The sequence below is a fragment of the Haplochromis burtoni genome, unplaced genomic scaffold (assembly GCF_018398535.1).
Source record: "Haplochromis burtoni strain Fernald_Lab_line unplaced genomic scaffold, NCSU_Asbu1 Contig_96, whole genome shotgun sequence".
NCBI classification, from domain to species: Eukaryota; Metazoa; Chordata; class Actinopteri; order Cichliformes; family Cichlidae; genus Haplochromis; species Haplochromis burtoni.
In genome coordinates this window covers 623,528-640,125 of record NW_024582457.1, presented here as the reverse complement: position 1 = coordinate 640,125, position 16,598 = coordinate 623,528, and the positions used below count along the sequence as shown (strand labels likewise).

The 16,598-nt window shown below is 44.2% G+C and overlaps 1 protein-coding gene across 2 annotated transcripts in view; it reads left to right on the top strand.

The window, feature by feature from the left end:
• Positions 1-7: 7 nt before the first annotated feature.
• The window catches only part of mypn (myopalladin), a gene marked incomplete in the record, with an annotated part of 19,489 nt that continues 2,898 nt past the window's right edge, over positions 8-16,598 (top strand). The window contains 19 exon segments of one of the 2 annotated variants that reach the window (XM_014335110.2): positions 8-419; positions 2,461-3,537; positions 7,107-7,282; positions 7,371-7,422; positions 7,518-7,977; positions 8,085-8,159; positions 8,243-8,384; positions 9,793-9,816; positions 10,197-10,313; positions 10,404-11,169; positions 11,832-12,905; positions 12,996-13,128; positions 13,818-13,895; positions 15,092-15,313; positions 15,398-15,547; positions 15,641-15,720; positions 15,981-16,107; positions 16,188-16,395; positions 16,475-16,598. In XM_014335110.2, the coding sequence (XP_014190596.1) occupies positions 2,465-3,537; positions 7,107-7,282; positions 7,371-7,422; positions 7,518-7,977; positions 8,085-8,159; positions 8,243-8,384; positions 9,793-9,816; positions 10,197-10,313; positions 10,404-11,169; positions 11,832-12,905; positions 12,996-13,128; positions 13,818-13,895; positions 15,092-15,313; positions 15,398-15,547; positions 15,641-15,720; positions 15,981-16,107; positions 16,188-16,395; positions 16,475-16,598 (5,081 nt within the window). 2 annotated transcript variants of the gene reach the window in all.

Here is a 16,598-nt window from a genome sequence, read left to right as displayed (position 1 = left end):
GTGTGTCTGTGTGTGTGTTAGAGTGAGAAAGGTTCGCCAAGGGGCTTCTAATTCTGCAGTACGGAGGTCTGCGATGAACCACAGGAGGAGGAATCCCTACAGCACAGCTCCCCATGACCAATAAGGAGGGACACCACCCAGCCACATGGGCCTCCCCCAAAATAACCTGCCACTATTGCACTGACAAATGTTGCTACTTTTACTGGTGACAGGTTACCGTAGCTGCCCGGCTCCACATTTTCCTGTAAACTTCAAGGTTAATTCTCAGCAAGAAAAGAGGGAAGGCCAAGCAGCTGCCGGTGTCTGAGATTTTCCCGGGTGGCAGGAGCCTGAAGACTGGAATCGGCCCCCTTTCAGCACAGGTGCACTCTGAGGATTTACTAGTCCTTCCACAGGGGCCAGCTGGGTTTATTCTGAAGGTAAAAACACACCAGCCCCTAATTTAATTGTTCATGCATCTTGTTGACGTCTGTTGGCATCAGCCTCAGATGCTGTGTATAGCCTCAGAAACACTGACACTGAGCCTCAGACAAGCTTTAACCTGTTTCTGTTTGGACCATACGTTCCTGTTTAATTCAATGAGCTTAACCTGTGTGGACTGTTGTGTTTAGTCAAGGGGTCTGTTCATGTGTGTCATCTCACTCAGCAGTGCCACACTTATGATAATTATAGTAGTGTTTGTGTAACTTGATTAATGATCAAACTTATGATAGCAAGAGCCCACAGGTGCATTGCTGCTGCTTTTCTTTTCTTTTTTTCCTTTTTGTTGATTTCCCTTCAGTAAACTGACCCCTCGCTATTATTAGATATGACTTGGTAGGCTTGGAGCCTGTTTGCAAAGGATAAATGTACACAACAGCTGCAGCTTCAGGTCTGTTGGAAGGGCATCGCTGTCTCTCCTAATTGCACTGATTTGAGTGTCAGTGGCATATGTGTACCCTATCTCATGTCTGCATTCAATAACTTGCTCATGCATGGTGTCAGAAAGCGCTGCAAAATCTAAACCTCATAAAAATGTTGATCTGAGGTGGTCAGGGGGGTAAAAAAGCCTGCCTGTGTCTCTCAGATCTGGTGACAGCACATGAACCTGATACCCTGTCGAGGCTGAATTTAGGCTAAAATAAAAAGCTATTTTTATTACATATCTCTGCTTTTAACCCCGGGCTCTGCATTCATGTTCTGACTGCGTGCCAAATATTTCACAAGGGATTGTTCAAACAAAACTGCAGTAGCGAGAGTTATAGCTCAGATACTTATCACTGTATAGTTTTTACTGACTCCTTAACACACGACGCAGACAGAAAGCATTGAAACAAGACGTCAGCTTTAAATTGATTTAACGCACTTCTGAACATAAAGATCTGATAAACCTGTCAGAGACCTAAAGAACCATGAATGATTTCTCAGATTTACTGTTTACTCGCTGGGAATCCAGTTAGTTTCTTGATAAACTGTTAACTCAGTGTCATTAATTAGTGGAAATAGTGATAGCTATTGAATTTTCTATCTAACAAAAGTCAAAAGAGAAACAGTTAATTTTCATGTTTTGGCATCTTTTGATTGAGATAGAATAAAATAAAACTGTAAATCAAGGATATACATGTCATATATACTGTTTATTAAACATGGCCAAAGTTACAGAAATAAGTAATCATGAGTCCAAACACTCAAGCTTCCAATTGCTTTAAAAGCATTCAGTTTCAGATAGTGGCCAGAGTGCCTGAGATAACCATAAGAATATACTCCTCTCTGACGTCATACTGAGTCACTTGTAGAAAAACAGAGGGTGATGAGGGGCAGCGAATCAGAAAGTTGGATTAAATAAAGAAGGACGGGAGTGAAAATGCCTTGTTTCAAACAGAAGGTGAATTGAGGCGCTATACCGAGGCGCCTTATAAGATCAGTGACATGTGAAGAATCCCAAGCTACTCCATTAGTGTCCAAGAATTAAAATATGGAGGAAATGAGCCACTATAATATGTTTGTCGCAGATTTTAATCAGGACTGGATTTGTTTGTACGTAAGGAGTTATTCTGACAACTGAGCGCTGATTGTCAAGCAGCAACTTTTCTAAATGCTTGAAGTCAGCAAATTGATGTTTTGCATTAGTTTGTCCTCAGGAGTCAGATTTCCATGCACAGCTGTTTAAATCTTTTCAATCTCAGATCACACAGGATGCGTGGTCACACCACTGACTGCATTAAGATAGAAGCTGATCACGTCAGAATGTATTTGTTTGTGACATTTCACTCTGCTGACATTCACTGATTTATATTCATGTGGATCAGCTACACACAAGTGTGCAGGGTGTCTCGTTTCTTTCACGTTTGTTAATGACTTATTTAAGGGGGGGGGCAGGAAATTATTCTATAAACCTGCAGAGGATCACATTAAGCCCGAAAGCCTACATGAATGTTTTTATTTTCATACTTTTTAAATTAAATCTTGTGTTTATTTTAGCAACATGCAAGAGAACAGCATTGACCAGCCACCGTCGCTGTCTCAGCTGTTAAGGGAGAGTTACCTGGCAGAAGCCACAGCCCAGCAGCGCCACAGCGAGATGAGCCGCTCAGACGCTTCGTCCTCTCGCATTCAGATCTACGGGTCACTCAAAGGCAAGGCGGAGGACACTATTGGCCACAGTGACCCCCAGTTTCTAGACCTTTCAGCCTTCCTCAGCCAGGAGGAACTGGATAAGAGCGTGAACCTGGCCCGCCAGGCCATCGGACACGAGCCTCATGAGGAGAGGGCAGAGGTCAAAGCCTCTGTCACGCCATCTACCCCGTCCAGAATCTCCTCACCCTCAGTTTCTTCATCCACACCCAGTTCTGTTCCCATCTCTAACCCCTCTAATGCTCCTTCTGCTTCCCCCTCAACTGTGCCCCTCACTCAGCCGGAAAATTTCACATCTGACAGAAAGATGCAGCACAAAGCATCCACACGGCAGGACAATGTGATCAGGAGCAGCAGGGACTTTGGTGAAGGATTCCAAGACTATAACAGGTCAGCAAGAAATGCCCCTTACGGTGTGGAGACCCAGTCCAAGAAGGAGTTCCTCAATAAGGCAGCTGACTTCATTGAGGAGCTGTCCTCTCTGTTCAAGGCCAACAGCTCCAAACGGATACGCCCGAGAGCCTGCAAAGCCCACAGGAGCAGGATCCCAAACAAGAGCCAGAATGATGGGACAACTTATCCCCTCGTCGCTGACAACCGGGAGCGCGCAGTCATGTCCATGGAGGTGGAGAAGGAGACACCCAGCCCTCCCATTACACACCAACCAGTTGCCCAGCTGGGTTCTGAGACAGGACATGTGGAGTTTCAGGACTGCTCGATTACTGAGGAGCACCAGTGTGACTCTGTGCTCCAGGAGGCGGAGGAAGAGCCTCAAAGCTTTGCCTTAACAGAAACTCCATATCCAGCAGAGCCTGTGTGTGAACCGCCTCGCTTCATCCAGAAACTGAAAAGCAGGGAGGTTTCTGAGGGCACCAAGGTCCGGTTGGACTGCATTGTTAGAGGACTCCCTCTGCCTGAAGTCCGGTAAGATCATAAGTCATCATTAAGTTATTCTTTGTTTTGCAGGACACAGTATCTGTTTCAGACTCTACACATTTTTTTCAAATGCAGTGTTTGTAAAAGCTCAATGTGCTGTTGGTTTTCCTCAACAGAAGCATCCCAGTGGACTTTTAGCAGCACACACAAGGGTCTAATTCAGCTGAATGATTTTGTTTGAGTAGTGAGTACATAGCATGAGAACACAAGGGATACAATGTTACTTTGTACTTCTTCTTCTTCACTACTGTTCAGCAGCAAATATCAAACCTTCTATTCCACTACATTTATTTTGCAGCATTAGGTTAGTGATTTTGCATTTGGTACATAAAAATATATCTTAAGCTTTTACTGCACAATATAATGATTTTTAAAAATGTAATCATGTTTAAGTATTGCAACAGACATTTATTACAAAGGTAAAAGTTTGAGGGGGGGGGTTCTGCGGGCCTAATCCTCTTCAGCTAGCCTTCATTTATATGGAGAAAAGCTACTTTCGGCTGTTCCTTCTCCACAAGGGGTCATCATGGTGAAGGAAATACACTTTAATATGTTATTTTTTAAATATATATATTTTATTTGGTAGATAAAATAATGAATTAATGGTATGCCCATGCTTTTTAAACACTGCACACAGTTATACATATGCGTACTAGAGTCCAGCACCTGATAATATTAACATTTCATACATGTATTGGCACCTATGTATGTAACAATGAAATGTCCTGATCAGCATGTATAACTCTGTATTCTTTGCTGATCAAATGCAAAAGATGAAAACGGTCTTTTCTGATGTGATTTATGTATTTATTTTAAAAGACATATTTTGGTTACCTGTCGTCAGAGCCCGTCTCTAAATTACAAAGTCATTTAGGTTGTAACTCTGGATGAATGGCGCAGAGGTTTATTCGGAGATGCAGACAGAAGTGACATGTGATGACGGCCGACAGCTGATTCTGAACCATACGAGTGAGCGTTTGTGTCGATTTATGTGTCGTCAGGGGAGTAAATGATAACCGCACGAGGCATTCTCCTTTTAAGATGAGCAGTCATACAAATTATAAATCATCAAAAACTACACTGAAAATAAAAAGGCTAGAATTTAAGAACAATTTACACCTTTTACCACATTCAGTTAAAGGCCTCCTGTAACAAAAGTTTAGACATTTTTAAAGAGGCGTCATAATAATAATTGCCACATGGTGTTTTCATGGCTGTTTTGTTTGATCTGTTTTATGTGAATCGTATGTGAGCAGCTTTAACCCGCTGAGGTGTCTGACTATAGGGGGCATGGGCTTGTTAGCCCCGCTGCACATTGTTGAGCCACTACCTTATACTTGTCCAGGGAGAATGTAGCTCTCAGCCATTTTTAGACTGGGCTGGCAATGTGAGCTGCAGTCGTGTCTGATAATGGAACTGAGCTCTTGACAGAAGTGTGAAGACTTTGGTAAGATGATTTACAGTTTCTCCCGAGTGGATATTTTTATATGTTTTGTTGTGTGTGCCCCAGTGTCTCACAGATGTACATTTCTGAAGATCTGAGGTGTGTTTTAACAGTTTCTACTTACAAGTCTACTTTCTGTGTTAACACAGAGCTCATTTAATTAAGTGTGTTTTTGTCTGACGTAGCTGTTACCGTGTCTGAATTAAATGAGTCAAAATGGAGTTGTGAGGCTTATATTTTCCATCTGTTTTCAGTGGTGTGCTCTCTCTGATATGTCAGGTTGTAGCATTGTGTGCATCCTGAGTCTATGTTTAGCTTTGTGCGTATGTGGTTACGTCAGCCAGTCAGAGACCCCGGGGTTCATGAGGGAATCTCCTCTCTCGTTCTGATCTTCAGAGGGAAAATATCCCAGACAGGTGCAGAAAGCAAGGGTCTTTGGCCCACAGACAAGCCACCTCCTCTGCCACTCATGCTTTCAATTTAGACTCTTACTCACTGAGAGTGACAAAGCTCTGCTCAGACAGGACACAGGCAGTACACATTCCAGCCCGTCCTGCATTCGAGAATCAGGAACATCCCTTTAGCGCTGGTTTGTGTTTTCGCCCTCTGGAAATCTTCAGCTACAGCGGCGGGGGACATCAGAGCCTGCATACTGAACAGAAAAAGCGAAGCAGATGATCCATAATCTCAGCGTAATCGCTATGATATGAATTAGGACTATGTGGTGACGCGTTTCCAGAGAGCAACACATCAGCTCCCCATTCCTCTTTGTTTATTGGCTCGATTTTATAAAGCATCAGTGCCTCATCTCCTCAAAATAGATGTACGCTGACACAGAGGCTGCTGCATATGTTGCTGGCCAGCAGGGGAAGAAGTTAGAGGAAGAAGTTATTATAGTTTTACAATGACAAAAAAATAGACTGTTGCCAAGTACAGCTCCTGTCTACTCGTGCTCTAAGAAGGCTGTGCAGTACTAGTTGTGCTGGAAGGGTTTTCTGCCATTTTTTTAAGTTTTACATTTGTTAAAATACATTTTTTTGCTATTAATAACATAACATTTTAAACTGCAGTACTGATGATTGGCTTTAGGACTCAGACCTGGTTTAAGCTGCCTTGCATCTAAACACCTCTCTCATCAAGTCATAAACAAATTAAAAAAAAAAAAATCATATTTGGTTGCGTTTCATTATTTTAACTCGTTGATGTTAAAGTAAATGATGCTAACTGTTTTGTGTTCCTTGTCATGACAACATCAGCAGTGAATAGAAACAGCGTTTGAAGTGGCACGGCAAGCTGCTGCTTCTTCTCTTACAGGGAAAAGGATAGGGCTTGCTCGTCAAAACATTTCCCTCCAGGCCTGCACAACTCTGCTGAATGCTACCGAGCCAGAAACACAACTAGGGAAGTGGGAAAGAGGCCAGGCTGGTAGAAACAGTGTCAGCAGGTTAATAAAAAAGAAATCAAACTAAGGGCAGCACGGTGGCACGGTGGTTAGCACTGTTGCCGCACAGCAAGAAGGTCCTGAGTTCAATTCCACCATCAGGCCGGGGTCTTTCTGTGTGGAGTTTGCATGTTCTCCCCGTGTTTGCGTGGGTTCCCTCCGGGTACTCCGGCTTCCTCCCACCGTCCAAAGACATGCAACTTGTGGGGATAGGTTAATTGGATAATCCAAATTGTCACTAGGTGTGAATGTGCGAATGAATGTGAGCGCGAATGGTTGTCTGTCCCTGTGTGTTGGCCCTGCGACAGACTGGCGACCTGTCCAGGGTGTACCCCGCCTCTCGCCCTATGACAGCTGGGATAGGCTCCAGCGCCCCCCGCGACCCTGAAAAGGATAAGCGGAAGCGAATGGATGGATGGATGGAAATCAAACTAAACTGCGTTTAAAACAAAAATGAACATGACTATAATGGAAACAGATGTTTTTACTTCTACTAGAAAAAAAATCAAGTTAAAGAAAAATCTGAATAAACAGAGAAACGCACCAAATTTAAAGCTCGCTGGGATTGTCCTGTAATGATTGGCTTTGTTGGCAAAAAAGAAACAAAAGAAAACTGTCACGGAGATGGAAGAAACTCACCGCTGATCAGTTTACCTTGTTTGTCTTCGATAGGTGGTTCTGTGAGGGAAAGGAGCTGGAGAACAGCCCTGACATTCAAATCATCACCAGTGGTGAGCAGCACTCTCTGATTATTGCAGAGGCATTCGAGGAGGATACCGGGCGCTACTCGTGCTTTGCGTCTAACTGCTACGGTACCGACTCCACGTCAGCTGAGATCTACGTAGAAGGTGATCGCTTCTTTCCTCCTTTTTGACACCTTAATATACCGCACTTTAACTTCTTTATTGATACACACCTTCCTGTTCAATGTCACAGGTGCCTCATCTTCCGATTCTGATGTGGAACCGCACTTTGAACATGTAGCCCAGTGAGTTCCTGCCCCGTTGTCGTTATCGTCACCCACCAACAAGAGTTATCAACACTAAACGAAACAAACACTTCTTTCTTTTGTGATTTTTCAAGGCTGCAGAGAAACCAACCAAAGTCATCCCCATCTTTACCGTCATCTGTAAATGAAACCTTCCCTCCAGAGAAGGAGGAGAGCGTGTCATCCCAGCCTGCAGCGGCCCCCGAGGAACAACCAGAGGAGCAGCTCTCGCCTCCAGTGGCTGCTCAAACAGCATCTGAACCTCTTCTACCAATCCGGACATCTGCTGCTATACTTCCAGTCTCAGAGTTATCAGAAGAATCTGTGGCATCAGCAGCACATCCTGCTCAGGAGGAAACATCTGTGCTGTCTGTGCAGGTGTTTCCTGTTTCAACAGGTGATTCAGAACTTAGAGAAGCCCAAGGGGCGTCAGCATTTGTCCCAGTCATATCTACTCCACAGCTGCAACACACGGCTTCAACAACAGCTACGTCACAGCCTTTAAACTCTGTAGTGCCTGTCCTGTCACCTCCAGCACAAACACCCCAGGCTGAGGTAGAATACCTCAAAGGTTTTCCTTTCACTACATATTCTTTATTTTAGTTTAAGTTTATATAATTTGATCCATCCACCCCTTTTTTTGGACTTTTTTTCATCTTCAGAGTCCAACTCCCAACCACAGCTCTCCACAAGGATTAAACGGGCAACCCATTATGGCTGCCCCTGTCTTCACGAAGGTAACTTTTCTCTCAGAACGAGGCTGCTCTGTACAATACTGCTTGTTAAGTGATTTAACTTGAAGCTGGTTTTGTCCCATCAGAGCCTACAGGACCTCATTGCATCAGAAGGCCAGCTGGTGGTGCTAGAGTGTCGTGTGAAAGGGGTGCCATCACCTCGAGTGGACTGGTACAGAGAAGGAAAAATCATGGAGGACTCGCCTGATTTCAGGATCCTGCAGAAAAGTAAGTTCTTTGCAAAAATCTCAAGTTTCTCCATATTTCTTTAGATTTTTCTGGGAAAATGGGAAATAGATACAGTGATTTACTGAAACATGCAAATATATATGGAAACGAACCATGTAAAGAAAAACAGAGGGGTCACTTTTTGTTCTGCTCTGTGTCAAGATGATCCCACAATATTGATTTTGAGGCTTTGGGGAGGCCGATCCATGACTGATTTTCTAGCCAGGTGTGTTTTTACTACATTGGCAGTGTGTTTAGGATTTTTGTCATGCTGAGAAATGAAGCCCATCAGAGGATTTCCAGAAGATTGCAGGGTGCATCAGGCTCTGTCGGTGCTTTTTAGCATTTGTAGTTTCATCAGTTTTGACAGGCTCTCCAACACCACTGACTGAGATACAGCTGCAAACTATGACAGAGTCTTGGTCGTGTTTTATAGATGGCTGTAGACAATCACTCTTGTACTTCAAGATGTCCTCCACATAATTTGGCAAAGATTTGACTTTCAAATTTGAATCCATCACTCCATAATACCCGTTGTCACAAATTTTCACACCAGTTCTTGTGTAATCTGGCATACCTCAGCCTGTTTCCCTTCCTTGAAAATGGATTCTTGATAATAGATGGATCAAGAGCCAAATGTATTTCAGGTCTTTGCTGGACTTTCTGACTTTCCCATCCCATTCAGGAGCTTTACATAGTTTTGTTTTTTTCAATTCTTTTATCCTCTACATGTCTAGGTTCCTCAAATTTTCAAGAACATAATGCATACAATGCCAAGTCATTTCAAGTTTTCAACTTCTAGCTCTTTGGAAATCACTTTGTTGGTTTTAAAATCGATTACTTGCTAAGTTATCTGTTACATGTGGACACAAAACTGGTTCATCCCTCGAGTTAGCTACCTTTTTATGTTAAGGTCAGCGTTAAACGACTTTACAAACCTAAAAAACTGTTTTGACTTCTTCTGAAAACAGTCAGGTACAAGGACTGAACTGAAAATGAATGAATACGTAGCCAATGTCCAAAGAAAAAAATGAAATACCTTCAGAAAGCCTGGAGAAGTATTGCTTAAGATTACTTACAAGAATATTACAAGAATGTCTGCCTCTTTAGAAACAAAATATAAAGAAATGAGGGGTGAGTCAAGACCTTTGCACAGTACTGTATTAAAAAATTGTCCAAGGGTTAATTTCATAAGCTCCAGGTCCTAAATCTTTATATTGCATTAACAGATTTTAAAGCTCAGATTGTGTATACGTGTATGCATCTCTGTATGTGGAATTCACCATAATGAGTATTTAAATATTTTGGAAATGATTGCTAATAATGAGTCTCCAAAAAATTCATTAACAATAACATGAGCTTCTCCCCCCTGGTTTCATAATGATTTTGATACTTGCTTCTATTTCAGAGCCCAGATCTCCAGCTGATTCAGGTACATATTTCATTCAGTCTGTCAAAAATACAAGTGTTGACTGCACCATAGCAGCTGCCTGCCTGTATACGATGCTGCAGTGTGTACATATTCCTCTGTTGAAGTGTTTATAGTCCTTGGCTCAAGCTCCTGCTCTTCCCCTGTACATAAGCCAGGGCTGCTTTTCCTTGAATCTGGACCATATAAGGTAGCCTCCCATCCTGTGTCAAATCACCGTTGCAGATCACTTCAAACAGCCTTAGCTGCACGTAGATTCTCACTGCTGAAACAAGAGTCATGTATCTTTCTTTTCTGCACTTAAACACTTTGAGAAATCGCTGGGGTGCAGCTATAGAATATCCGACTTGATTGCATGCCACATTTTTTCTCTTTACCTCTAGAGGAAATATGCACTTTGGTCATTGCTGAGGTCTTTCCTGAAGATTCGGGGGTGTTCACATGTACAGCAAACAACAAGTATGGAACCGTGTCTAGCAGTGCTGCACTCAGGGTCAAAGGTAACACCTCTCTTTGGCTTTAAAAGTCAACAGCTTTCACATTTCTATCCTTATTGAAATTTCTGTATGTGTGTTGCTGGTTCTCCTCAGGCAATGGCAGCAACAGCAACCATGTGAGGTCTTCAAGCAGTTTAATAGTGGAGCCAAGTCAAGTTCAAGAACTTTCCCCATCAGCTCCTGCTGTAAAACCTCAACCAGAGGTTGTTATAACCAGCAGCATTAAGCCGCACTCCAGCACTATTCGTCTTGACCCACTCGTCTCTAGCACCTTACGCCTGGACCCCTTAAACACTAGCAGCCTTCGTCTAGACCCTCACAACTCTAGCATGTTGCGTCCAGACCCCCTCCGCACCAGCCTGCCCAATCTGGAGCCCTCCAGCCTGAGCAGCAGCTCCTGCTTGAACTCTCACAGCACCAGCACCCCAAATTTAGATCCTCTCTCACACAAGGACCTCTTAGGATCCAGTGGAGCACATGGTGCCAGAAAAATTTTCTCATATCCGAAATCCTTTACTTCTCCATCTGAAGCTGAGACTTCAGCACAGCAGGAGTTGTCCAGATCTTCAGCGACATCTCCTGACATCAGTTCCAAAGTTAAGGGGACCCCAGCCCATCAGAACGGGAGCCCTGTTGTGGTTCCCTTACCTGATCCTCCACCCAACTCCTGCCTAAAGACAGGCAACCTTACAAACCACAAAGACTCACGAACCAACTCCAGAGCAGGCCGACGTGTGCACTTCAAACTGCCTGAGGATGACGAGGGTGAACAAAGTGACACATCTAGTCCCTTTGATGAAGACATCACTGAGGCATCACTCAGCAAAGAACCACCACCAGTGCTGGCTAAGCCTAAACTGTGAGTAGAGCAAAAAGAAAGCAACAACACGTTGCTGAATTTTGAAAAAGTGCGTTGTTGGCAACAGTACAACATGATGAAAAAAAACATGCGCTCAGATGGAGATTTTGTTCATTATTTACCCAAATTCGGTCAAACTTTGAAGTCTGTGTTGAAGTGTGTTTGATGGGCTGTATTATGAAATGAAGAGGTGGGTGGTTCCTCCTCCACTCGCTCAGATAGCAGCTCTAATCCTTTCAGTTCATAAATGAATGCATTCGGACTTCAAATGTGGACCTTCAGACTTTCTAAGACAAAGGATGGCGTTTTCTATTTGTAAGTTTGTTTCTGTGCATTTATGTTGATCGGTTACTTCTAATAATGCTGTAAATCACATCCTGTTCTATGATTTAGCTTTTCTTTTTCTTCACAGGCTAAAACACAGATAAACATGACAAATAATTTATTGTGAGCCAATTTGCAGTCATTTCATGGTTACAAAAGAGGCAAACATTTTGTTTTCACTGAAAGCTCAGTGTATCTAAAGCTCGGTCTGTGTTGTTTATGGGCTGCTTGTTGGTAGTCCATAAAAGGGCAGAGTATTCTGCTGGATGCACTGAGCCTCTCTCGTCTTCACCATGTATAGTTTTGGTTCTTTGATTTTGTGTCTGTTTGATCAACAGGGACCCAGCTCAGCTCCAGATCCTGCACAACCAGGTCCTCATGGAGCAGCAGCAGGAGACTGAACCAGAAACGCAAACCCCCATCCAGCCTCAGTCTCACCCACCGTACCAGACCCAAATCCAGCCCGGAGTCCAGACCTCCCCTGAAGCTCCACTGTGGTCTCCAAGAATACCGCACGTGCCGCCTTTACATACTACATCAGCCCTTCAGCAAACCCCACACTCCGCACCTCCAGTGACCACCACCCCACATGCGCCAGGATCAACGTCTGCTGCAGCACTCAACACCACCTTTTCACCTTTTCTTAACACTTCCCAAGCTTCCCTTTTGAGCTCTCCTCCTTCACTTCCTCAGCATATGAAATCCTCACTGGTGACCTCCCCTCCACCTGCCCCACAGCTAAACTCCGCCCCTTCTCTCAGTACAGCACCTGTAACCCAGATGAACACCATCCATGCCTCCCATATTAACCTGTCCCCTGCATCTTTTGCCAAAACTGCACCCACAGCCCAGTTTTACTCTCCGCCTGCACCAAAGCTCAACACGGTTTCTACAGATTCGACCCCGGCCTTGCAGCAGATCACCTCCCCGGCTCCTCTTCTAAGAAGCACCCACGCCTCCCTCATGAATCTCACACCTACCTCACACTCCTTCAACTACATCCGACCTAAAGAGTTTGTAACCGCTCAGACCCTCTCACCGGTCAGGAGTCCTTCCCCAACAGAGTCACCAGTACCACTATTACACGAGCTGGCTGCTGAGCTCAACTCCTCCACGGCTAGCTCCCCTACTCTCCTCCCACCCCTCTCCCCACCACCCAGGATTTTCCCCACAAGGGTGCTCAAGTCTCCCACCAGCCCACCGTCTCTCGTATCCTCGCCTACACCGGGGTCAGTGCATAGCTTGTTCGTCCTAAGAGCCCAGTCACCCCCTCAGGCTTCTTCTCCCACCTCCAGCAGCTCCACTCCGAGTCCCATCCAAAACCCCGTCGCCTTCCTCAGCTCCGTCCTGCCATCCCTGACCCCGAGCCAGCCCACCAACTCAATGGGCCTGCCCAAGGGAGCTCCGTTAGGGTATGCCGTGTCTGACAAACGACTGCTAATGCAAATGTGACTGTCACACGTTCTGCCATGTGTTCTGTTTTTTGCCCTCTGTTTACTCAGGCTTCAAAAGAAGGCACTGAAGATCCGCCCTCCGTCAGCTGAAGCCATCCGCGAGAGCAGAGAAATTATCCTCCTCGACATCGAGAAGAAGCTTCGAGTTAAAGACGACACTCCACATTTTGTACATCAGCAGGTACTAGGTGGTCTCTGTGGCTTGACTGCCTATTTTGTACTGATGAAGTGGTGAAGAAAATAGAACGGCGCATCAGCAAAAAGATTTTTCTTAGCCCAACGGGCGAATCCGGTGGTTTCTCTCGCCTCCACTGGATCCCCGCTCATCGGTTTAAAATATTAGTATGTGATCAATAATTGCAATAGAGTTTTTAATACTTTTAAAGATCATATTTTATCGAGTATTAACCAGTGACTGTGCTGCGTTCTCACATCTTGTTGATGGAGACATTTATACGAAACCTCATTTCCAAAAAAACCCCAATTGTGATGCAGCGTAAAATGCAAATGTAGCTAATCCGCTGATCATTAAACCCTTTATTTAAGACGACACATCAAATGTTTAAACTTTCAAATACTGTTATACATCGTCCCTTTTTAAATGAAATAAAGGGTTTACATGATTTTTGAAGCATTACATTGTGTTTTTATTTTTGCACAGCATTCCAGTGTTTTTGGAAATGATGAATACAGAGCAGTGCAATCATTGCCTCCCCCAGTCATTAACTGTCATTCATCTTCTGATGTCAGTGTAGCCTAACAACCTCTGCATGCTAATAATAACAGCTTGTGCGTTATTCCATCACTCTGTGTTTGTATGTAGGGTTTGTGTGTCTTTGGTGTTCTTCATCCATCCCTGTCCTTTCATAGAAGCTGAGTAATGAGGGGAAAACAGCGAGCAGGCCCCTTGGACCAAACACTGCCGCTACTGTCATTAACTATGATGAGGTACACGGACCCGACCCAAGCACTACTTTGCTCGAGGCTGTATGGGTTATACTTCTGTTTCAGACACAACTTAGGATACTGTCATCTACAGGAGTGCACATAAGTGGTCCGCAGATGTCAAAATAAAAGACGCGCTCCAGATAAGAAGTTGCAACGCGCGTTTGCGTACATAAGATTTTCTGGAGGAGGACAGACATTTGTTTAGAACTCTTAAAGATGTCAAAGAAGCTCCTTCAAGCATTTTTTTTGGTGTTCCTCCACCTCCAAACAAATGTCAGAAGGAGTCCGAACCACAAAAGAAGCACGTATTCTCGGACAAGTGGTTGCAGGAGGTGAGCTGGCTTCAAACGAATGATGAACGCACAGAGATTTGATGCAGAATATGCCGTGAAAATCCCACTCTAGCGGACAAAAACAGTGCCTTTTATATGTATGCAAACGCGCGTTGCAACTTCTTATCTGGTGCGCGTCTTTTATTTTGACAGCGCATGCGCACCTGCGGCCCGCTTATGTGCACCCCGGGTCATCTACTTATCTAGTTTCCTTAATATCTCTAATCCAGCATCCACGTTTATGTTAACTAATACAGAGCACAACCTGCACGAATGATGATGATGAGAATAATAATAATAATAATAATAATCCAATTAAAGGGGTTCAAATTCAAAAAAGATTCAAAATATTGTTTTCCTATATTGGAAAACTATATTTTGCAGCCTTTTCTTCATGAGTTAAAAAATTCCTTCCTCTCAGTGTTTCCTCAGTAACACTTCTACTTTTAAAAACATACATATTACCATGAAATTTCACACACCTCATCTTCCTCTGTTCTCTGTTTTACCCTCAGTTTTTGTGATTAGGTTAGATAAGCCTTTTTATTTAGCTTACAGTAGGTGGGGTTTTTTTTGTTTTTTAACCTGATGCTCCCAGATGCTGCTGTGTGGTCTTTCAACAACTGGTTTAAAGTCTGCATCTTTTTTTATTATGAGGTTTGAGTTTTGAGATGCACGTTGTCTCATGTTGCCGATTACTGCAAACCTCTCTTATCTCCCTGAGTTGTGGTTTCTGTGTATCAGGTGTGCATGTTACTGTAGCCATTTATTGTCAGGCCAGCCTGTGTGAGCAAACGGGGGACACGGTCCATGCAGCAGTATGACTGTTGTAACTATATTTATGTCGTGCTTCTCCTCCACTAGGAGTATAAAGTGTCCAGTTTTGAGCAAAGGTTAATGAGCGAGATCGAGTTCCGCCTGGAGAGGACGCCGGTGGAGGAGTCAGACGACGAGGTGCAGCACGATGACGTTCCCACGGGAAAATGCATTGCACCCATATTTGATAAGAAACTAAAGAACTTCAGGGCTATGGAGGGAGTGCCTGTAACTTTCTCATGTAAAGTAGTGGGAATCCCGGCACCAAAGGTGAGAGGTCAACAGCTAGGCTATGCAAAAACATCTCTGACTTCGACCTCAGATTTTGTCATTCACACCTGTGGCTCTCATCAGGTTTACTGGTTTAAGGATGGCAAGCAGATCCTGAAGAAGAATGTCCATTGCAAGAAGATAAGAGAGGGGGACGGGACCTGTGCTTTACACATAGAATCCACGACCAGTGACGATGATGGAAACTACACCATCATGGTAGCCAATCCACAGGTGAAACTTCTGACTTATATCCTCTTCATGTTATCAGCACCTTGTTCTAGCTGCTCGAGCTGAGCTGTGATGTGATATTTCACTGATCACCAGGGGCGAATCAGCTGCTCAGGTCATTTAATAGTCCAAACGGGACCTCCCCGAAACCGAATGACACCCATTCATGCTCAGAGGTGAGTGTGCAGGGTGAACAGGCAAATATAGATTATCCTCTCTGATAGTAATATTGGTTTGGTAGCGCTTTATAACTGTAGATCTAAGTCATTCTGTTTAGCATTTGAAAGGAACATATAAACCTTTCAGAAATATTCCTATAAAAGTAAACATAGTGTTATTGATATTCTGGGATCTATTCTTAGTGGCCATTTACAAAACCAAGTGGATTCATGTGTGTGTTTCCTATAACATGCTGTGATCGCCTCCACGTTTTCAGGGTGCGAAACCGCATACAGGAAGTTGAAGGTGAACAAAGTCAGGGGCGCTTTTTTCAACCTCATTTCCTCCAGGCTCCAGGGGACACGATGGCTCATGAGGGAAGACTGTGCAGACTAGACTGTAAGGTAGGCAGGAGGTCCCCGTGTGCCACTGAAGCCAGGAAGAATGTTGCCTCCCCACACTGTAACACGTTTCTGTTCTCCAGGTGAGCGGCCTACCCAACCCTGAGCTCATGTGGCTGGTCAACGGGAGGCCCGTTTATCCAGACCTTTACCACAAGATGCTGGTGAGAGAGAACGGCGTCCATTCCCTGGTCATTGACCCTCTCACTCAGAAAGACGCCGGCACATACACCTGCATCGCAAGCAATAAAGCAGGGCAGAGCTCCTTCAGTCTGGAGCTGCAGGTTGTGGGTAAGGACCAAATACGATTGGGACTTTTGCTTTTTGACAATCCCAATGTGGACATTTCAATTATACATATTCGTTTTAGAAAAGGAAAGGAAGCACCCACCCCAGTTTGTGGAGAAGCTGCAGAATATGGGGATTCCTGAGGGAGCTCCAGTAAGGCTGGAATGTCGCGTTGTGGGTATGCCTCCTCCGGTCATCTTCTGGAA